The 24,040-nt window shown below is 41.8% G+C and overlaps 2 protein-coding genes across 4 annotated transcripts in view; one reads left to right on the top strand and one right to left on the bottom strand.

Moving 5' to 3' along the window:
• Window positions 1-14,917: 14,917 nt before the first annotated feature.
• LOC110522124 (F-box/LRR-repeat protein 14) lies at window positions 14,918-17,672 on the top strand. The gene has a single exon (XM_021600252.3). The coding sequence runs from the start codon at window positions 15,496-15,498 to the stop codon at window positions 16,705-16,707; it is 1,212 nt and encodes a 403-aa protein (XP_021455927.1). The 5' UTR covers window positions 14,918-15,495; the 3' UTR covers window positions 16,708-17,672.
• Window positions 17,673-18,023: 351 nt separating this feature from the next.
• The window catches only part of LOC110522068 (ELKS/Rab6-interacting/CAST family member 1), a 30,838-nt gene continuing 24,821 nt past the window's right edge, over window positions 18,024-24,040 (bottom strand). Inside the window, exons 19-21 of one of the 3 annotated variants that reach the window (XR_016494813.1) lie at window positions 23,487-23,562; window positions 22,729-22,914; window positions 18,024-22,513 (exon numbers count right to left, since the gene is read on the bottom strand). Coding sequence is in view for 2 of the 3 variants with exons in the window: in XM_036976837.2 (XP_036832732.1) it covers window positions 22,376-22,513; window positions 22,729-22,914 (324 nt within the window). In the remaining variant the exon portion in view is untranslated. The remainder of the gene's footprint in view (window positions 22,514-22,728; window positions 22,915-23,486; window positions 23,563-24,040) is intronic. The other 2 variants (XM_036976837.2, XM_090230186.1) reach the window with 2 other exon arrangements.

Genomic DNA, 24,040 nt, shown 5'->3' with positions numbered 1-24,040 from the left:
GTGGAAGAGGGAGTGGAGAGGGCCAAGGAGATTGAGACAAAATCTCAATTTAATAAATGTTTTATTCAGGCTGTAACAAAACAAAATGTGGAAAAGGTAAAGGGGTGTGAATACTTTCTTGAGGCACTGTATGTCTCTCTTTTCATTTGTGGGAATACTTGGGCAAGAATTTCCTGAATTAACCTGTTAGATGTACAGTAATCTAAAACGATATACAGTGCCTTGCGAAAGTATTCGGCCCCCTTGAACTTTGCGACCTTTTGCCACATTTCAGGCTTCAAACATAAAGATATAAAACTGTATTTTTTTGTGAAGAATCAACAACAAGTGGGACACAATCATGAAGTGGAACGACATTTATTGGATATTTCAAACTTTTTGAACAAATCAAAAACTGAAAAATTGGGCGTGCAAAATTATTCAGCCCCCTTAAGTTAATACTTTGTAGCGCCACCTTTTGCTGCGATTACAGCTGTAAGTCGCTTGGGGTATGTCTCTATCAGTTTTGCACATCGAGAGACTGACATTTTTTCCCATTCCTCCTTGCAAAACAGCTCGAGCTCAGTGAGGTTGGATGGAGAGCATTTGTGAACAGCAGTTTTCAGTTCTTTCCACAGATTCTCGATTGGATTCAGGTCTGGACTTTGACTTGGCCATTCTAACACCTGGATATGTTTATTTTTGAACCATTCCATTGTAGATTTTGCTTTATGTTTTGGATCATTGTCTTGTTGGAAGACAAATCTCCGTCCCAGTCTCAGGTCTTTTGCAGACTCCATCAGGTTTTCTTCCAGAATGGTCCTGTATTTGGCTCCATCCATCTTCCCATCAATTTTAACCATCTTCCCTGTCCCTGCTGAAGAAAAGCAGGCCCAAACCATGATGCTGCCACCACCATGTTTGACAGTGGGGATGGTGTGTTCAGCTGTGTTGCTTTTACGCCAAACATAACGTTTTGCATTGTTGCCAAAAAGTTCAATTTTGGTTTCATCTGACCAGAGCACCTTCTTCCACATGTTTGGTGTGTCTCCCAGGTGGCTTGTGGCAAACTTTAAACAACACTTTTGATGGATATCTTTAAGAAATGGCTTTCTTCTTGCCACTCTTCCATAAAGGCCAGATTTGTGCAATATACGACTGATTGTTGTCCTATGGACAGAGTCTCCCACCTCAGCTGTAGATCATGGGCCTCTTGGCTGCATCTCTGATCTGCATCTCTGATCAGTCTTCTCCTTGTATGAGCTCAAAGTTTAGAGGGACGGCCAGGTCTTGGTTGATTGGCAGTGGTCTGATACTCCTTCCATTTCAATATTATCGCTTGCACAGTGCTCCTTGGGATGTTTAAAGCTTGGGAAATCTTTTTGTATCCAAATCCGGCTTTAAACTTCTTCACAACAGTATCTCGGACCTGCCTGGTGTGTTCCTTGTTCTTCATGATGCTCTCTGCGCTTTTAACGGACCTCTGAGACTATCACAGTGCAGGTGCATTTATACGGAGACTTGATTACACACAGGTGGATTGTATTTATCATCATTAGTCATTTAGGTCAACATTGGATCATTCAGAGATCCTCACTGAACTTCTGGAGAGAGTTTGCTGCACTGAAAGTAAAGGGGCTGAATAATTTTGCACGCCCAATTTTTCAGTTTTTGATTTGTTAAAAAAGTTTGAAATATCCAATAAATGTCGTTCCACTTCATGATTGTGTCCCACTTGTTGTTGAGTCTTCACAAAAAAATACAGTTTTATATCTTTATGTTTGAAGCCTGAAATGTGGCAAAAGGTCGCAAAGTTCAAGGGGGCCGAATACTTTCGCAAGGCACTGTATATGTCAGTGGTCCACTTGATGTACTTACACAAAATCATTCAAACAAACTCTACCAATGTAATCATTGTGTATAGTAGACTTGTCTTTAAATACATTAAGTCGGGGGTTTTCAAACTTGGGTCCGCAGCCCCCTAGATGTCCGCGGAAATAGCCTACTGCAGGGGGTCCATGAATATAAAATACATTTCTTAGGTGAAAAATATTTGTTTTATTAATATTGCTAGCTGTAACAGAATACCATTGTGTATACAATTGTTACATTACATTTTAGTAATTTAGCAGGCGCTCTTATCCAGAGCGACTTACAAGAGCAATTAGGGTTAAGTGTTTTGATCAAGGACACAACAACAGATTTTTCACCTACTCAGCTCGGGGATTTAAACCAGTGACCTTTCAGTTACTAGGTCAACACTCTTAAATGCTAGGCTATGTCTCTGGGTCCAGTATGAAGGAAGTTAGAGGTAGTTTCACGAGCCAATGCTTACTTGCGTTAGTGCAATATCTGGAAGTGTACAGGAACCGTTAGCATGCTAGCTGTTCCTGTTCATCCGACTCTGGGGAAGTAGTAAATGGCTTGATTGTCAAAATCTCAAACTATCCATTTCCTATGGAGAAAATGACTGTCATTTGAGCTAATTACAGGGGGGTTTCTGTATAGAACATTCTTAGGCGGGCCGTCAAAGTTTACATTTTTGGGATGGAACAACAGTTTCAGTGTCAGCTTAAGAAACTATAATGAGACAGAAAGCATACATAAAAGATATTGACCTACACTATATATACAAAAGAATGTGGACACCCCTTCAAACTAGTGGATTCGGCTATTTCAGCCACACCCATTGCTGACAGGTGTATAAAATTGAGCACACAGCCATGCAATCTCCACAACAATATTGGCAGTAGAATGGCTTTACTGAAGAGTAACGTGGCACCGTCATAGGATGCCACCTTTCCAACAAGTTAGCTCATCAAATTTCTTCCCTTTTAGAGCTGCCCTGGGCAACTGTAAATGCTGTTATTGTGAAGTGGAAACGTCTGGGATCAAAAATCGTCTGTCCTCGTTTGCAACACTCACTTTTGAGTTCCAAACTGCCTCTGGATGCAACGTCAGCAGAACTGTTAGTTGGGAGCTTCATGAAGTGGGTTTCCATGGCCGAGCAGCCGCACACAAGCCTATGATCTCCATGCGCAACTTTACAGTTGGCACTATGCATTTGGGCAGGTAGCATTCTGGTGGTTAGAGCGTTGGACTAGTAACTGGAAGCGTTGGACTAGTAACTGGAAGGTTGCAAGTTCAAACCCCCGAGCTGACAAGGTACAAAATCTGTCGTTCTGCCCCTGAACAAGGCAGTTAACCCACTGTTCCTAGGCCGTCATTGAAAATAAGAATTTGTTCTTAACTGACTTGCCTAGTTAAATAAAGGTAAAATAAAAAAATAAAAAAATTAATTCTCCTAAAATCCACCAAACCCAGATTCGTCCATCAGAAATGCCAGATGGTGAAGCATGATTCATCACCAGAGAATGGGTTTCAACTGCTCCAGAGTCCAATGGTGTTGAACTTTACACCACTCCACCACGTCGGCTGGTTTCTCCACCACTTGGAGCTGATTTCCTGGTGGTTTTATAGTCTTTTATGTCCAACATTGAAAATTCCACACATATTTAAAAAGTTTTGCTCAGAAAACTCGGGGGCCCAAATAAAACCACGAGGTCCACACAGAAATGGTTTGTTGAGATTGGTGTGGAAGAACTTGACTGGCCTGCACAGAGCCCTAACCTCAACCACATCGAACACCTTTGGAATGAACTGGAACGCCGACTGCGAGCCAGGCCTACTCGCCCAACATCAGTGCCCTACCTCTAATGCTCTTGTGGCTGAATGGAAACAAGTCCCTGGAGCAATGTTCCAACATCTAATGGAAAGCCAACCCAAAAGAGTGGAGGCTGTTATAAAAACAAAGGGGGGACTAACATGCCCATGATTTTGGAATGAGATGTTCGATGAGCATGTGTCCACATACTTTTGGTTATGTAGTGTATATATATATATATATATTTTATAATACCATCTTTGAGGAGTAACAAATCAAATAAAAGCTAGAGAATTTCAAAATCCGGGCATTCAGGGAACATACGCATTGATGTTGTTATAATGTATGAGCACAGGAACACAGCATCAGCAATGACAAAATACATAATATTGCAGTAAATTAGCTTTAAAATGGCATCATTTTCTCTCAGCTCAATGGAAACATTTGTAGAATTGCTGAAAATGTGCTTTACAACAGCAGAATGTTCGCTACGCCCCAACACACTCATCCAACATATTACTACTTTACTCAAAAATGATCTGTACTTTTCTCTCTAAACAAGTTAATAATTTATCTAAAGGCTTTACTACTTGTATATTTAAAAAAAAAAATATTAAAGATCTAACTTCGTTGAAATATATCTAAACTTTTTCCAAATTGAATTTTTTAAATAAAATTACTACAAAATGATTTTGTTGAAATATCTCCAAAACTTGTGAAGACAGAGGAAATATTTGAGCAAGAGCAGTGGCAGCCAGGGAAAGTGTTGGGAAAATAATTTGGTGACATCTTGTGGTCTTATTGTGAATTATGGGGGGGGGGGGGGTTACCCCCTAGTGCCCTTTGCTCGTACACCTGCCACTAACTCTAGCAGGCTTGTAACTGCGCATGCATATCGCACATGGCCAGTCGAATGCGGAACTCTTCATTGAGACACTGCTTAAACATCAATCCATGGGCGAGTCAGTGCCACATGTTTATTTGTGCCAAAATCTAAGAGGAAGAAAAGTTATCTTGCCCATTCAGCATGCTATGGTGTGAAATAGGCTTTTAGAAGTGTCATCTTTGTTGTATTACTTATCGTTAATGCCATCTTTGGTGTGCTTATCAATGCACAAGCACATTTTTCCTACTCCTATCGCGCTTTCTGCCATCTGTCGAACCAACAGAACAGCTTGTTGCGTTGTGGTGGCCATAGACATATAATCCATTAAAGGGTTTTGGAACCTCTAAACCTGTCAATTTGACTGTTAAACTCATGAGTAGGTACACTAACAATTGAATAGTAGGGGGTAGTTACCTAAAAAATAAAATAATTTGCAGTACGCTGATCTAATTTTTTTAATTTGAGAAAAAGTTGTAGATATATTCCAATGAAGTTAGATCTATACATTTTTTTAAAATATAAAATTAAGAAAGCCTTAAGATTAATAATCCACTTGTTTAGAGAGAAAAATGTAGATCATTTTTGAGTAAAGTAGTAATTTGGATGAGTTTGTTGGGGGCAACTAGACTTAGCCCTTACTAAAGAATTTATACATAAAATTATTAAATGGATTTTAACACACTTGTCTGAAACCCTATCCCATAATATTCTACCAGGGTAACTGGCACCCCCCGGACTTTAAAAAAACGCCTATAAACAACATTTCATGAAATAACTAAAAAAGTGTAAACTGTAGCCATTTATTTCCCTTTATAGTTATTTGCCTAAACATGACCTTCATCCATATACCAATTATTTTTCCAAACATTGCTTTTTTTGTGACAGAAATTAGACATTGTTCTTAGGGGGGGGGCTAGTTACTCAGAATTAATGAAGTTAGCGGAGTTAGCGTGCCCCTAAGGATTTGTTGCCATAGAAATGTATCTGACAAAAAGGTGAGCCACTTTCGTATGACCGATTATCCCAAGTTGAACTCAAAGTTGCCTCACTAACTCCTCAAACCCGGAACGTAGTATATACCTCTGGTCGCTACATGAAAGGAGATGATTGTTTGTAAGATGGCCTCCCCCGGGTCAGGGTCATTGAAGATCAGTGTGAGTCTGGGGTCAGTTTCACTCTCTCTGGGTGTATATCCCAATAATATGTATTTTCTCCCAAAGTGTGCACTCATTTACTACTTCCCACAAAGCAGTGGATTGGTGGAGGCTTGGGCTAGTGCGAAATTCCATCATATTTCTTCTACCAATAATTTCCTTTCAAATCAGTGAAGGGAAGTGAACAAGAGCACACTGGGAGGAAGGAGAGATAATTGGGACATAGCCACTATCTGCCTCCTCCTTGCCACAGGCACTGGCAGAAAAGATAGGAGAGAGAGAGGAGGATGAATAACAGGGAATCTGTTTTTTGTTCTACCATCTGTGATGTCAGATACATAGATATTATGTTTACTCTAATCATCAGTCAATAATACACACTAAAAAGGTTACATTATTACAATAACATAATTCATTAATTAGACCAAGTCTCAGTCAATGGGAATCTAAAGACTGTTTCATCGATGTTGTAAATGTTTTACTCATTTCCATTCTATCATGTTTCAGGTAAGACCCAGATGCGGACAACGTCGAAGTAACAACAGTTGATTAATCGAACAGGGGCAGGCAAAAAGCAGGTCAAGGGCAGGCAGAGGCGATAATCCAGATAGGTGGGGCAAAGGTACAGGATGGCAAGCAGGCTCAGGGTCAGGGTAGGCAAAGGTCAGTAATCCAGAAAGGTGGGGCAAAGGTACAGGATGGCAGGCAGGCTCAGGGTCAGGGCAGGCAAAGGTCAGTAATCCAGATAGGTGGGGCAAAGGTACAGGACGGCAGGCAGGCTCAGGCAGAATGGTCAACACCGGGAAAACAAGGAAACAGGAACAATCGAGACAGGAGCAGAGGGAAAACCGCTGGTAGGCTTGACGAAACAAAAAGAACTGGCGACAGACAGAGAACACGGGTATAAATACACAGGGGATAATGGGGAAGATGGGCATCACCTGGAGGGGGGTGGAGACAATCACAAAGGGTGTGACACCATCTCTATATTTTTTTCACATTAGCCTTATACCTCTCTCCTGGGACTGAATTGAGGAAAGAGAATGAATGACATTGTAGGCAGAAATTGTTGTGTGCCTGGGCATAAGTAAAAATGCCTAGGGAAACATTCTCCAGCAAAACTACACCAACATATTTAAGTGAAGATTTGTGGAATCACATTGTGTCACGACCTGACCTTAGAGAGCTTTTTATGTCTCTATCTTGGTTTGGTCAGGGTGTGATTTGGGGTGGGCATTCTATGTTCCTTTTTCTATGTGTTTGTATTTCTTTGTTTTGGCTGGGTATGGTTCTCAATCAGGGACAGCTGACTATCGTTGTCTCTGATTGGGAACCATACTTAGGTAGCTTTTCCCCACCTATGTTTTGTGGGTAGTTGTTTTCTGTTTAGTGTTCTGCACCTGACAGGACTGTTTCGGTGTCATTTTGCACTTTGTTATTTTTGTTCTAGTGTTCAGTTGTTAATAAAAGTCATGAACACGTACCACGCTGCGCTTTGGTCCGATTCTTCCTCATCAGAAGACGACGACCGTTACATATTGCATGATTTAACACATAACACGGGATAAATGCGACCAAAAAACACCACATATTCCCCTTATCAACAAGCCCCATGCGTTTACAACAACACTGCTGACAAAACAGGCCGACTGTCCAAGTCAGACAGTAAACAAACATCATGAAATGCACATGTTGAGAGAGACAGAGAGAGAGAGCAAAAGGTGCAGTGATAAAATGGGGAAGATTATACTGTCAGAAAATACGGATAATGGGTGAAGTTTTCAATCCGACAGTCGAACCTCATTAAATATTCACATATTATCAGATCAGATCGACCACCCCACTCAAAAGGAACGATCTACAGTACAGGCACAACAGGTAGATTCAGTGACATGGTCAGCGCATCAGCTGGATACCAACTTGGCACTAGATTGGAATATGCGCAAACAGCTTAATGCACAAAGAATAGAAAGCCCTGAGTGTTTTCATTTAATTTGGCCACAATTTTGCCCAAAAGTGCACACTTTTCTGCCATATGGAAACAGCCACAAACAATACAATACAAACACGTTGGGCCTATATTGTCACGACTTCATCTTCGTCGTCACTGGTCTACTAGCTGCCACCGAATCCTTTTTCTTTTCTGTTGGTTTTGTCTCGATTGTTTTCACCTGTACCTTATTTGTTGTTAATTTGGGGCTATTTAAACTTCCAGGGCCCGCCTGCTTTTGTGCGGGTTTATTCCTCTCTGTCAGTGGTAGATTTTTGTTTTGATTATACGTATTTTTGCTGTTCGTTATTTTCCCTGGTTTTGGGGGACTTAACTGTTTATTGGTTGTTGTGCCTGTTAGTTGGCTAGACCCAGCTGAATAAATACGTCTACATTGGAAGCTTTGCTCTCTGCGCCTGACTCCACACCCACTACTCCTAGCTTTCGTGACATACAGTGCCTTGCGAAAGTATTCGGCCCCCTTGAACTTTGCGACCTTTTGCCACATTTCAGGCTTCAAACATAAAGATATAAAACTGTATTTTTTTGTGAAGACTCAACAACAAGTGGGACACAATCATGAAGTGGAACGACATTTATTGGATATTTCAAACTTTTTTAACAAATCAAAAACTGAAAAATTGGGCGTGCAAAATTATTCAGCCCCTTTACTTTCAGTGCAGCAAACTCTCTCCAGAAGTTCAGTGAGGATCTCTGAATGATCCAATGTTGACCTAAATGACTAATGATGATAAATACAATCCACCTGTGTGTAATCAAGTCTCCGTATAAATGCACCTGCACTGTGATAGTCTCAGAGGTCCGTTAAAAGCGCAGAGAGCATCATGAAGAACAAGGAACACACCAGGCAGGTCCGAGATACTGTAGTGAAGAAGTTTAAAGCCGGATTTGGATACAAAAATATTTCCCAAGCTTTAAACATCCCAAGGAGCACTGTGCAAGCGATAATATTGAAATGGAAGGAGTATCAGACCACTGCAAATTTACCAAAACCTGGCTGTCCATCTAAACTTTCTGCTCATACAAGGAGAAGACGGATCAGAGATGCAGCCAAGAGGCCCATGATCACTCTGGATGAACTGCAGAGATCTACAGCTGAGGTGGGAGACTTTGTCCATAGGACAACAATCAGTCGTATATTGCACAAATCTGGCCTTTATGGAAGAGTGGCAAGAAAGACATTTCTTAAAGATATCCATAAAAAGTGTCGGTTAAAGTTTGCCACAAGCCACACCAAACATGTGGAAGAAGGTGCTCTGGTCAGATGAAACCAAAATTGAACTTTTTGGCAACAATGCAAAACGTTATGTTTGGCGTAAAAGCAACACAGCTGAACACACCATCCCCACTGTCAAACATGGTGGTGGCAGCATCATGGTTTGGGCCTGCTTTTCTCCAGCAGGGACAGAGAAGATGGTTAAAATTGATGGGAAGATGGATGGAGCCAAATACAGGACCATTCTGGAAGAAAACCTGATGGAGTCTGCAAAAGACCTGAGACTGGGACGGAGATTTGTCTTCCAACAAGACAATGATCCAAAACATAAGGCAAAATCTACAATGGAATGATTCAAAAATAAACATATCCAGGTGTTAGAATGGCCAAGTCAAAGTCCAGACCTGAATCCAATCGAGAATCTGTGGAAAGAACTGAAAAGTGCTGTTCACAAATGCTCTCCATCCAACCTCACTGAGCTCGAGCTGTTTTGCAAGGAGGAATGGGAAAAAATGTCAGTCTCTCGATGTGCAAAACTGATAGAGACATACCCCAAGCGACTTACAGCTGTAATCGCAGCAAAAGGTGGCGCTACAAAGTATTAACTTAAGGGGGCTGAATAATTTTGCACGCCCAATTTGTCAGTTTTTGATTTGTTAAAAAAGTTTGAAATATCCAATAAATGTCGTTCCACTTCATGATTGTGTCCCACTTGTTGTTGATTCTTCACAAAAAAATACAGTTTTATATCTTTATGTTTGAAGCCTGAAATGTGGCAAAAGGTCGCAAAGTTCAAGGGGGCCGAATACTTTCGCAAGGCACTGTATATCTTGAACTGTATGGCGAGTCTGAAATGAATAGCTTACTTTGAATAAGCAAACGCTACTGTAGGCATTGAGGCATGAAAAAAGAAAATCATTATGCATAATACAACGGATATGAATACACTAGCTCACTTGAATCAGTAAACATCAACGTGGCCTACCAAAGCAGGCATGAAAACATGAAATCATCATACATAGCCTAATATCACGGTGGGTATGAATACACTGGTTCACCCGGAATCAAACACATAAAGGCAGGCATGAAAACATTAGGCTAAATCCTAAATAAACAGCATTCAGGCTTCTTGTGTGTTTCACGTTTTACAGCACAAGGCATAGACGCCTAGGCTTAGTGTTGAAGATGGAGATTATTTCATAGTCCAAAAGGTCACTGTATTCCCTTTCAAAGGACAATAGGACTAGATTGTTGAGACATACAGTCAGCATGCAAGATCTGATGAATGTTGTAATACGACATGTAGTGAAGTAGAGTCTCTCAACAGTATGAAGTCATAGGAAGGTTGAGAATGGCCCTTAGTAGTCTATTGATGTTGGGGAAAATGTCAGGGCTGCAGCTGTCCAAAACTTCAATAAGGGATGGGAATTCCTGACCTCCCACCACTTTCCTACGCAGTTGCTGAATAAACACTGCCAATTCAGCATCCTCAACAGAGATATGATAGTTATCGCACGAGGCCAGCAGTGATTCTTTCAATGCAAAAGTCCTAGACTCTGGCAGACAGGCAGCTGCTGCTCTCATTACTCCATATTGATCTTCCTGGAACCTCCTGGAACGGGTGTGAACTTCAGTTAGACGATTTAGAATTTTGGGATCATATATGTGATACCATATGATCCCAGGAACATCAAATCAAATTTTCAAATCAAATGTATTTATATAGCCCTTCTTACATCAGCTGATGTCACAAAGTGCTATAAAGAAACCTAGGCTAAAACCCCAAACAGCAAGCAATGCAGGTGTAGAAGCAGAGTGGCCAGGAAAAACTCCCTAGAAAGGCCGGAACCTAGGAAGAAACCTAGAGAGGATCCAGGCTATGAGGGGTGGCCAGTCCTCTTCTGGCTGTGCCCGGTGGAGATTATAACAGAACATGGCCAAGATGTTCAAACGTTCATAGATGACCAGCAGGGTCAAATAATAATACTCACTGTGGTTGTAGAGGGTGCAATAGGTTAGCACCTCAGGAGTAAATGTCAGTTGGCTTTTCATAGCTGATCATTCAGATTATCTCTTCCGCTCTTGCTGTCTCTAGAGAGTTGAAAACAGCAGGTCTGGGACAGGTAGCACGTCCAGTGAACAGGTCAGGGTTCCGTAGCCGCAGGCAGAACAGTTGAAACTGGAGCAGCAGCACGACCAGGTGGACTGGGGACAGCAAGGAGTTATCAGGCCAGGTAGTCCTGAGGCATGGTCCTAGGGCTCAGGTCCTCCAAGAGAGAGAAAGAAAGAAAGAGAGAGAATTAGAGCATACTAAAATTCACACAGGACACCGGATAAGACAGGAGAAATACTCCAGATATAACAGACTGACCCTAGCCCCCTGACACATAAACTACTGCAGCATAAATACTGGAGGCTGAGACAGGATGGGTCGGGAGACATTGTGACCCCGTCCGACGATACCCCCGACAGGGCCAAACAGGCAGGATATAACCCCACCCACTTTGCCAAAGTACAGCCCACACACCACTAGAGGGATATGTTCAACCACCAACTTACTATCCTGAGACAAGGCCGAGTATAGCCCACGAAGATCTCCCCCTCGGCACGAACCCAAGGGGGGGGCGCCAACCCGGACAGGAAGATCACGTCAGTGACTCAACCCACTGAAGTGACACACCCCTCCTAGGGACGGCATGGAAGAGCACCAGTAAGTCAGTGACTCAGCCCCCGTAATACGGTTAGAGGCAGAAAATCCCAGTGGAGAGAGGAGAACCAGGCGGGCAGACAGCAAGGGTGGTTCGTTGCTCCAATGCCTTTCCGTTCACCTTCACACTCCTGGGCCAGACTACACTCAATCATAGGACCTACTGAAGAGATGAGTCTTCAATAAAGACTTAAAGGTCGAGACCGAGTCTGCGTCTCTCACATGGATAGGCAGACAATTCCATAAAATGGAACTCTATAGGAGAAAGCCCTGCCTCCAGCTGTTTGCTTAGAAATTCTAGGGACAGTAAGGAGGCCTGCGTCTTGTGACCGTAGCGTACGTGTAGGTATGTACGGCAGGACCAAATCGCAAAGATATGTAGGAGCAAGACCATGTAATGCTTTGTAGGTTAGCAGATAAACCTTGAAATTAGCCCTAGCCTTAACAGGAAGCCAGTGTAGAGAGGCAAGCACTGGAGTAATATGATCAAATTTTTTGGTTCTAGTCATGATTCTAGCAGCTTTGTTTAGCACCAACTGAAGTTTATTTAGTGCTTTATCCAGGTAGTCAGAAAGTAGAGCATTGTAGTAGTCTAACCTTGTCACGACTTCCGCCGAAGTCAGTTCATCTCCTTGTTCGGGCGACGTTCGGCGGTCGACGTCACCGGTCTTCTAGCCATTGCCGATCCACCTTTCAGTTTCCATTTGTTTTGTCTTGTTTTCCCACACACCTGGTTTACATTCCCTCATTACTTGTAGTGTATATAACCCTCTGTTCCCCCCCATGTCTGTGTGTGAAATTGTTTATTGTCAGGTTGGTACGCTTACGGCTGGTGTACGCCGGGTTTTGTTTTGTACCCGTGCTTTGTGGCAGCCGGTACTTTGTACTTGGTTGTGTGTACTTTCTTCTGCCTCACTTGTTCTTTGGGTATTTGTTTCTTGTGACGCGGTTGTGTCCTGTTTTAAATATTGCCTGAGTAAAGTGCTTTGTCCACTCATCTCTGCTCTCCTGCGCCTGACTTCCATGCACCAGCTACACCCACTGTTTGACAAACCTAGAAGTGACAAAAGCATGGATTAATTTTTCTGCATCATTTTTTGGACTTAAAGTTTCAGATTTTTGCATTGCTACGAAGATGGAAAAAAGCTGTCCTTGAAACAGTCTTGATATGTTTGTCAAAAGAGACATCAGGGTCCAGAGTAACGCCGAGGTCATTCACAGTTTTATTTGAGACGACTGTTCAACCATCAAGATTGATTGTCAGATTCAACAGATCTCTTTGTATCTTGGAACCTAGAACTAGCATCACTGTTTTGTCAGAGTTTAAAAGTAGAACATTTGCCGGCATCCACTTCCTTATGTCTAAAACACAGGCTTTCAGTGAGGGCAATTTTGGAGCTTCACCATTTTTCATGGTTTTTCAACATTTCTGATTAGTCAGGAGACAATAGGTTGTTATCAAACGTCACAATAAGGTGCAGAGCAGTCGATTTGCCTGCTGGAGGGCAAGGAGACCCCAAGTTCCATTATAATCATTGACAACCGTGTGCCGTTTTCCAGGGATTGGTAAATAACTTAACTATTTGGTTTTAATATCATCACCTCTTGAAGAGCATAGTCAGAAATACACATTTCTGATTATTTCATGAAAAACAATTGCGCACATCTAGCTCTAGGCCTATCATTATAAAGCAAGTAACTGCATATGTTTCATGATCAGTAAACATCAATTGACATAGCAGAATGAAATACTGGTGCTGAAGTACTAATACTAATTGCGTGTATGTAAACTTTTGACCCACTGGGAATGTGATGAAAGAAATAAAAGCTGAAGTAAATCATTCTCTCTACTATTATTCTGACATTTCACATTCTTAAAATAAAGTGGTGATCCTAACTGACCTAAGACAGGGAATTTTTACTAGGATTAAATGTCAGGAATTGTGAAAAATTATTTATTTCTTACTGTTGTAGTTGACAAACAAATGGACTACCAAATGTCCAAAATTGTAATATGGCCTACCAAATGTCGGAAATTATAAGCAAGAACGTTTGTAAATTAGGGGTGAAAGTACGAGTATGGTATATTATGGTGGATCGAACTGTGCAGGTAGACAACTTTTTTAAGTGATTTGTTTGACAATCAGATAAAAACATCATAACACAACACCATAGACTGCGCAACACCCAGGATATGCACAACTGAGCCTGCGCAGACCGCGAAAAATAACAGTAAACGGGATCAAATGTTTATATGCCACAGCATCCCGTTAAAATCAGCATACCCCTGGCATTTTGTCCTGGTTTAACATAACCTGGATACAAGGTTTTTTGATTATCTCAAAAACAGAATACTTTAGTATCCCGAATAATAACGGGATATTCATGTGCCTATTCCAGGCCCTCAAATGTCCCCGCGTCAGTAATCTCTGGACAGACACAGACGTTTTTGAAAAGGGAAATCAAATAAATGTATAACTAACCCAAGATAATTAATCTCTGTCGTTTACATGGGAGCAAATGAAGCATCGTGAGCAGAACAAGCAAGGAGGTTCAAAACCAAGCACGAGTTTAATGGCGCGTTGTAGCACCTATTTGCATATTTCCGTTAGGGAACCCCTCCTCTGTGAAGTGTGCGTGCGCACAAACTCAATTCGACCTTGTACTCCTGCTAAAAAATCTTTGGCATAGCGTCAAGTCTAGAAATTTTAGGGCACTGTGTTCGTAACAGATTTGTAGTTTTGGGAACAGAAAATGTATTGAGATCAGATGTTTAATCGATGAGACAATGTGCAGAAGATCGGACCAGTTTCACCTAGTTGCATATTTTCCCGCTACCGACTGAACTTCCTCTCACTACCATATTTGGTAGTGAGAAAACGTTCTAAACGGTTAATAGCCCACGTGACTTGTCTGACTTACCCTTCTATCTGTGGGGAAGAATTTCAGGCATTTTATGAAATTTCCACTGGCTATATGGGGTCCTCAGAGCGTTACATTATACTATTTCACACTGTGAGAATATATTATCATTCACAATGGATTAAAATAAAATAATTTCATTGATTTACAGTCGCTTCCAGAGGACCACTAACTTGTAGCGAATTGGGCGAAACCAAAAATAAAAAAATGTGGTGGTCCTAAAAAAGGTTATTATCTTTAAAATAATTTCTGAGGAAAGTGATTATGTATAAAATCTCAAACGTTTTAATATTTATGTTATTAAATACGGCCAATTACATTTATTACGTCTTCTCATATTAATGTTAATTGTTTTTGTACCCCCCCACCAAGCACTGCTTTTCCTACGTCGTCAGTTTGAAATGGTTGGCCAGACAAAGGCAGCACAGCGTAGCCACGGGAAGAAGCGCCATGAATCCATCAACAGAACTGAAATGCTAATATAAACGGTGCCCTTTTACCCATTACACAGAAGAAAAGAATACTGCGGGTTTAAGAGATACATTTTCAGTTTTTATTTTGAAAATGAACGACCGACTGGATCCACTTGAAGAACGACAACCGTCATCTGACTTGAACATGGGTAGAGTCGCCTGACCGTCTCTGTTTTCCGCCTTATGGTTCGCTAGCTAGCCTAGGCTACTAGCCAGGCAAGCTAACGTCAGCTAGTTATCTACGTTTTCATGGGAAACAGTTAGCTAACTATCTCAGTTGATTTGGAATAATATAACACAACCTGAAAACTTCGCGTTGGATTTTCAGATATGTATTATGTAAAGCTGGCTTGGGATTCCTGGACTTTGAACATGTTCTTTTTCTGAGTTACATTAGCTAACTTCGCGAACAGTTAACGTTAGCTAGCCTACTCGAATAATAGGATACCTGGTTAGTTTTGGCTAACCTCTCCCCTTCCAAACATGTTTGAAATGGAGACACACATATCTGGCCTTTTCCCAGAAATTTTAGCTATGATTTTCAGTTACTTGGACGTAAGGGACAAAGGTAGGGTGGCCCAAGTGTGTGCGGCCTGGAGGGACGCTTCGTACCACAAGTCTGTGTGGAGGGGGGTGGAAGCGAAGCTTCATCTGCGGAGGGCCAATCCGTCTCTGTTCCCCAGCCTCCATACCCGGGGCATCAAGAAGGTCCAGATCCTCAGCCTGCGGCGCAGCCTGAGCTACGTGATCCAGGGGATGCCAAACATTGAAAGCCTTAACCTATGTGGCTGTTTTAACCTCACGGACAATGGCCTCGGACATGCTTTTGTTCAGGACATCCCTTCCTTGCGGATCCTCAACCTCAGCCTCTGCAAACCAATCACAGACTCAAGCCTGGGCAGGATTGCCCAGTATCTGAAAAACCTGGAGGTGCTGGAACTCGGTGGCCTCAGTAACATCACCAACACAGGCCTTTTGCTCATTGCCTGGGGCTTGCACAAACTCAAGAGCCTTAATTTGCGGAGCTGCAGGCATGTGTCAGACGTGGGCATCGGTCACCTGGCTGGGATGACCCGAAGTGCTGCCGAAGGCTGCCTCTCTCTGGAGCAGCTGACCCTGCAAGACTGCCAAAAGCTGACGGACCTGTCCCTCAAACACGTCTCCAAGGGACTGGCCAATCTCAAGGTGCTCAACCTCAGCTTTTGCGGAGGAATATCGGACGCCGGTATGATCCACCTGTCGAATATGACTCACCTGTGGAGCCTCAACCTGCGGTCGTGTGACAACATAAGTGACACAGGCATCATGCACCTGGCAATGGGTTCTCTACAGCTTTCTGGCCTCGACGTGTCCTTCTGCGACAAGATAGGTGACCAGAGCCTGGCCTACATTGCCCAGGGGCTGTACCAGCTCAAGTCTCTGTCCCTGTGCTCCTGCCACATCAGTGACGACGGGATCAACCGGATGGTGCGCCAGATGCACGAGCTCAAGACCCTGAACATCGGTCAGTGCGTACGCATCACTGACAAGGGACTGGAGCTAATCGCCGACCACCTGACGCAGCTCACCGGTATCGACCTGTACGGGTGTACCAAAATCACCAAGCGGGGGCTGGAGAGGATAACGCAGCTCCCGTGCCTTAAAGTGTTAAACCTGGGACTCTGGCAGATGACGGAGAGTGAGAAAGTGAGGTGAAAGCCAAGCTGGGAGGAAGAAGTGGGGGTTTTCACTGTGGAAGGTGTATTATTTTTCATCTTCATAGAATACCAGAGCGGGTCAGCTTGTATACTTTTACATTTACCTTTTAATAACTATAATACTGTGACCTTAATTTTAGTAGAAGGGATCAACCCTTTTTTAAACATTCACTGTCATAGCATTATTCCACCCCTTATTTTGGTATAATTGCTTTCTCCCTAATTTCCATGTTAACTATCCTGTCATTGTATCACATTTTACAAGGTTTTTACTAGCTACCTCATTCATTGAAGAAACTGGAGTGCCTGGGACACAACCCCACTGTCTTTCCATGCAAACAAAAAAAATATGGGATATCTGCCACATTTTTCAACTTTCCCTTTAACTGTTTACCAGTATTGATGATAGACTCATGCAAAACAACTATGTTCTAACACAGTCCCTCTTAACACTGCACATGAAGGCCTTAATGCCTTGGATTGAAGCTTTGACTAAGAAGTATTTTTCTTATGTTAATAAATATATTTTTTATAATGAATGGCTGTAAGCCAGAACATTGTACTTCAAATTGAAGTGAATAGTTTGTTTTTGAAGTACACCTTTTTGAATTGGTAGTTTCAATGCCTGAGGAGTTGTACTGTATCTAACATTGTAATCTGCCTTTCCTAATTCCTTCTGGTAAACATGAACAGTGTGGATATGACAGGGGTAAACTATCTGCCTTCTCCCCCCTGGGGACTTTAGAATGGAGAGTGGCAAAATAGACTATCTTGCCCTTGGTTATCAAGAGCATGTATTTGAAGTCTGTATGCAACATATCAATAACCTACATCATATTTTCTCATGTAAAGCCTTCATGGAAAGATCATTGTGTTTTTTTAAAAAGGGTAATTTAAAATGGTTTTATATTCATACAACAGTGATATTTATTAATAAAAATGCTGAATGGTTTTTTTGCAAAATGGTTTATTTTGAGTTCTGTCGCCCATTTGAGGTTTATAGGAGGGCCTTACTATGGAAAAAGCAGGTACTAAATATTGCAGAAGGTGCAGGGTGTTCAGAACATTAGGGGCCATTCCATTATCTTACTCTAATACAAGTTATGCTGGTCCAGAAACAACCATTTGGGGTCGCACACTTCATATGTATAACCTCCCAGTAATTTATTGGGTAAAAAAAACAAAAACATTTTAGCATCACTGTGCCATTTATCCGGTGTGTGACAAATCATTTTCTTTTATGTTACACTTAATTATGCTTATAAATATGCACAATGGCAGTACCGTAAACAAAAATCCCCACAGAGAGTGAAAGACTGATAGGATATGTTTATTTACATACATACAAAATGCAAATACTCAAACGTGTCTGTTTTGCTTTAATTTTACATACATTTTTTCATCATTAACACAGACAGAAGGCAGTACATTTCTTTAACAAATGCAAAAGAAAGTAAAAAAAATAAAACAAGAACCATGACTTTAGAAGTAGCCCCTTTAACAGCACTGTGTTCCTGAATGAAGAGTTGAAAACAAAGTTATCACAGACTGGTGAGTCCACAGACATTAAGGCAAGGGCAGGGATACACAGGCTAGGGCCCTGTTGCAACTTTTTTGAAATACTTTTTTTCCTCCTTCGTGAAATAAAACTGTTCTCATGACGTGGATAGGTGAAAGCTGACCAGTGAAACCCTTTGCTTTTACCTCTACGATTTTATCAGGTCAGTAATGACTTCTGGAAAGGGAGATGACCATAGAGAGTACTTTAGAATCACATCCTGGTTTATGGACAAGGGGCAGGATAAGAGAACCTAAACAGTAGCCTAGTCTCCAACTCTGGTCCTGGAGACCAAGCTTATTTGTAACTTATCATTGTTCAACCATGGACAGAGCAGTTCTAAATGCCAGAGACTGGCAGCGTGCTCTGTAAATCAGGCCACTGAATATCAGGAGAACCATGGTTGGAGACCGTTCTGTCCTAAACGGTCAGACTACTGTGTGAGACATGTGGAGAACAGGGGAACACAGTCTAGGGGGCGTCATTCCCACAAACATCTCGGATATATGAAATAACTAAACACTGGAACCTCAGGGTAATACGTTTACATCATGTGGAAAAAGTATACATAAAAAATTCAAGAAATATACATAAATGAAATAAAATAAAAAGTACTCTCCCTCTACACAGTCACAGTTTGAAAACATTTGAAGTTTACATGTAATTTGACATTTATAAAAGTGTTTTTTTTTTTAGAAATATTTCTCCAGTTTTAGCTGAAGACACTAGAATGGTCTGCCATTTTGTTCAGAGAGCCTTGCTCCTCACGATTCTGTGCAAACATTCAATGCATATATATCCATATGGTCAACATCATACTTTTATATGTATATATATTTATAGAACATGACTTTCTGCAATTTATGGCAGTATGGTCATATCTTTTGTCTTCAGACAAATTGAGACACACACACACACACAAAATAGACAACTAACTGCACTGCTTTTAGCTTCTCACTTTGTTTTTTTTACAGAATTCACAACATCTTTCACTGGGTTACATTTATGTAGTCACTACTAGGGTTGAACGGTGGGAACCCGGTTACCGGGATTTACCTCTAAAAATCACTCGCTTTTCCCTGGGATAAATAACTGCGAGAAACTGGTAAATTATAATACATTATTTATATGAACAGCATGGTGTGAAATGGAACTGTTATATTATATGCTATATCTAAATCTGGCTTCTCTACGGCCTCTGCATGAATCAGCGCTCAGGGTGGGGACAGACAGCCCATCTCAGTATGGAGCACAGTTCATAATACATGTAGACCTATCATCTCAACTTTTTGTTCTTGTGACAGGTGGGACTACATTTGCTGCAGCATGGCCTATGTTACAGTAATATAAAGATCTAATGCACGTCTAATTTACCCATCTCCTTCTGGCTTTCGGGGGTCTTGTTTTTTCTCTGTCGCTCTCCATCAACTCCATCCAAAATAGATAATCCTGTTCTAGATTGATATATATCCCTATATATATAGAGATGTTCTAGCCTATCTTCTACGGGTAATACGTTCAATGCAGTATTAGCCTTATATTTAGCTAATTAATGATGGGTTATGCATAATAAGCTTCTAACTTATAGCCTCTGTCTCTTATCCAATACGCAAGCACCTGTGCTCCGCTGACCTCTATCCTTAAAAAAAACACTCCTTAGCTCTTGGAGTCCCATGCAGGAAAAGCTAGACCAGAATAGCTTGCTGGATAATTTTTTTTAAACATTTTTTATACCAATAGACTATTTGAAGAGGGATGCCTTCTCTTTTTAGCTGAATGTTATACACAGAAGTCAATAGAACTCATGGGTAATTTGAAAGATGAGTGAACTCGCGATGGCGGTAGGCTATAGCAGTTATTTATTTAGACCCATAACCATTCAATCTTTGTGAAGCGAAGTGAAAGCCTGTTGCATCTAATTCTAGTCCTATATTATTCAAGGATGTCATTAGAGTGATGAAGATAAGGACAACGAAACGCATTTAATTTAATTGTTGAAAGCACGGAAAGAATGAGAGAAAGAGGAAAACAACCAGGGTATATAAACAGGTAGGTATAGAAATATGTCAGCCTACTAATTACACAAATAGGCCCAATTATATTTCAAAATTAAAATCAAATTCGCTAGCCAATACTTTGAACTTTGTAGGCCGCATGTGCTGCACCAGAATGGCATGTTCTCTTCTGCTTCATCATGGTTTCAATGACGTGCCTAATTCCAGTCCATATAATACAATACAGTCCACAGTCAAAAATATTCGCCTACTGGAGCTAGTTTCATTTATTTACCCAAGAGCGCATAGGCTATAGCTGGCTACATCTAAGGGCTTCTATGTTTTTCTGTCACGCATAATGTGCAGTAGCATTTATCATACATGTATTGGATAATGGCATAATAATTTGGGCATTTTTGGGCTTAGGCTCATTAAATGTTGTTAATGTAGGGCTCATAAATGTTTTTAAAATATATGGCTCATCAGGCTCAGGTAGATTCAGGTTAGAATGTTCATGCTGATCAAAGCTCTAATCAAATCCAAACATATATGCTTTATAATTCTTTTGAATGAAACCTCTGGTTTTGGTGGGAAACACCAGGTTACCCAGGAGAAAAGGGATTTATTTTCGGGACGGAACATTTCTAAAACACCGGGAAAATATTCAACCCTAGTCACTACGTATTTAATGAGTCATTTACAAATTGATTTAAAAAAAGGTTCAAACCCACTGGGAAGGGACTTTCATATCCTTTTAAGTAGGATTCACTATCATTTCATTACACTCGGAAGCTTTGGAAAAATGCACAAAAGGGGCAACGTCAATCTCAGGGAACATAATTCAGTCATAAATTAAACAATGATAAGGTTTTACAAAGTCCTATCTATAGATCCTATGACTGGTAATCTCTTCATGTCTTATGTCAAGCTGTAGCACCAATAGAACTGAGGAATAAAAAGGTCCCTCATGTAGGTCCAGTATTGATCCCTTTGCACACTCAAAGGCCACTCTATCGTACTGTCCCCAAATGACACCTTATTCCATATAGTGCACTACAGTGAAGGGTGCTGAGGGGAGGATGGCTCATAATAAGGCCTGGAACGGAGTACATGGAATGGATTCAAACACATGGAAACCATGTTTTTGATGTATTTGATACCATTCCCCTACAGCCATTACCACGAGCCTGTCCTCCCCCATTAAGGTGCCACCAACCTCCTGTGGTCCACTACTAGAAGTGTACGTGGCTAAAATAAACTAACATTACATACCACATATTGAAGAGGGTGCTGTCTGCAAAACCATCTAAAACCAACCACTGCCTTCCTCCCCCCCCCCCCCCCCGGTCCAAATCCTTACTTGATGTAAAGCAGACACTGATGTCAATGGGAGATGCGTGTGGAAGTTCAAGTTAGGATATTGAGTTAGGATTCCTCCCTCTTATGTCTTAAGATACGTTCACAGAACATGCAGTAAGTCAGCCATAGATAAAGCCCCACAAGCCCTAAAACCCAGCTAGTCTCTCTCTCTCTCTCTCTCTCTCATTGGGTGGTTGAGGGGAAATGGGAAAAGTTTTGTTGTCCAGAAACTCATATAGGAGATTCTTAATGTCAAACATAGGAAATAACACATAATATATGCTAAAATGTTTTTGTTTAAATGGTCACTGGTTTCTAAACATTTCCATGCCATGACTCCCCACCACTCAGAAAAAACACTGGTTTAGATACAAAGAGAAAACAACGGTTGTGTCAGTAGGGACAAAAACTCAGAAAACTTTGAAAAAAATGAAACAGGGAGGTGCTACCTTAACTTTGTTTTCTCTTTCAAAACGTTTTTGTGCGATGTGCACTACTGAACACAACCCATGACCAGCATGCATCTACATCCTTCCACCATTAGCCCACTGTGTGACTGTTCTTCATCAGTTAATCATCATCATCTCCTCAGGCTGGTGAATCTCCCCAGGAATGAGAATTGAGCATGTGGGGGTGTAGTATGATCGCTCAGTCCTCCCTCCGCCAAGATCACGTGTGGATAGATGGGAGGAAGGTTGTCTGAAGCTCATGCAGGGTCCTGGGGTCATCAGGGGGTGGTCTATAAAGGTGAGAGTTCAGCAGGACTCCTCCAGCGCGTTGACCACCTGCTCCAGGATGTCAGGGCAGTAGTCAGCGATCTGCTGCAGCACTGAGTTGGCATACTCCTGCAGCTCCCCGCTCTCCTTCTCACACAACTCCAACTCCAGTTCCAACTAAGGAGGAAGGGAGGGGGAGAAAAAGGGACAGAGGGAGAGATAATGAGTTAGCATACTTCTCCTCCCCCACCATCTCCCTTGAGGCTTTAAAAACTTTACTCATTCCTGTTAAGAGTAAGATATGACAGAGCACAGAAATAAAGATAGAGGGTGAGAAAGAGACGGGGAACAAGAGAGAGAGAAAACACCAGAGGGAGGGACTCCTCTGTTACCTGCTCCAAAGTCATCTTGTGTAGCTCCTCCTCCCAGGCTGGTGGGTTGGCGTGGTGATAGTGGGGGGGTGGGGTCAGGACGCTGAGGATGCTGGGGTCTCGGTCGTGGCAGAGGTCAGTCAGGTGGGCAATGTAGAGCTTAAGCTTATTGCGATTCTCACTCAGGGACAGGAGAGGGGGGATCATCTGGAGGGGAAAGATGCAAGGGGGAGAGGAAAGGGAGAAAGAAATGGAAGAGCCAATTGGATAAGAGAGAGAGAAGAAAAATGACATTCGGGCCCTGTGTGTTTTCAGAGACTAAACCATGCTAAACCAAAATCATGGAGCATGCAGAAGGAGGAGGAAAAAGGCTGCATCTCACATGCATTAGATCACAAGGACAAAAGATTGTGGAGTCTGGTATGTGGGACAGAAGTGTGTCGTGTGTGTGTGTGTGTGTCTGCCTCAGTTGTTCACAAACAGTGTCCAAGCTACAGTACATGGTGGGCAGACAAACACTGAAACACCATCCAAGGTAACACAGTAACAACAGAAATATCATTCCTGCAAAAAATACAAATATGAGAACAGATGACATGAAAACACTGCACGGACCAAATCACTGCACCAACATAAAATGGTGAGAGGAGAAACGGATGACAAAACAAAATGGAGGAGCAAAACGGGACACACTGACGATGGAGTGAGAGACGGGCATACATGCCAGGAAGGTGGTGAAAAAATGGACAGATGACTCGGACATTCATTTGTGCTCTCACCCTTCTGAACAAAATGGCTGAGAGAGAGGGGAGGGGGGCGCGGGGTTGGCTATGCCCAAATACCCTCCTCATCATCCTATTGGACAGATGGTTTAGCCAATTGCAGCGTTAGAAAAAAACACTTGGTTAGTGTGTGTGTGTATATGTGTGTGTGAGAGAGAGAGTGTGACAGAGAAAAATAGGAGTGCGAGACAGAAAACTGACCAAAAATCAATGTCTGTGGACGTTGAAATCAAGGCCGGTCTGGACCATGCCAAAAAAAGATGTCCACAAGGCATCTGCGTCAGTCCGTGCTTACTGAGGTGTAGCCTACCATGTCTGCATGTTATGAATGCCCATTCATGTGGTAGGACCACCATTTGTAAAAACAGGCTGTTGTATTGGCTTTATTAGTCCTGTGAATAATCCATTTGGCTATTTAAGCTCTGAATATCAGCTACTCAACTTTATCAGGAGTTATCGTGAGCTTGTTTGCAATGTGTTTACACGGCGGGGAAAGCTTATTTTTCACTGTGATCAGCTTGTACAGATACAAACTTTAAACCATTGATCAT

The sequence above is a fragment of the Oncorhynchus mykiss genome, chromosome 1 (assembly GCF_057628025.1).
Source record: "Oncorhynchus mykiss isolate SJ-2025 chromosome 1, ASM5762802v1, whole genome shotgun sequence".
NCBI classification, from domain to species: Eukaryota; Metazoa; Chordata; class Actinopteri; order Salmoniformes; family Salmonidae; genus Oncorhynchus; species Oncorhynchus mykiss.
This window is presented reverse-complemented; position numbering and strand designations above follow the sequence as displayed.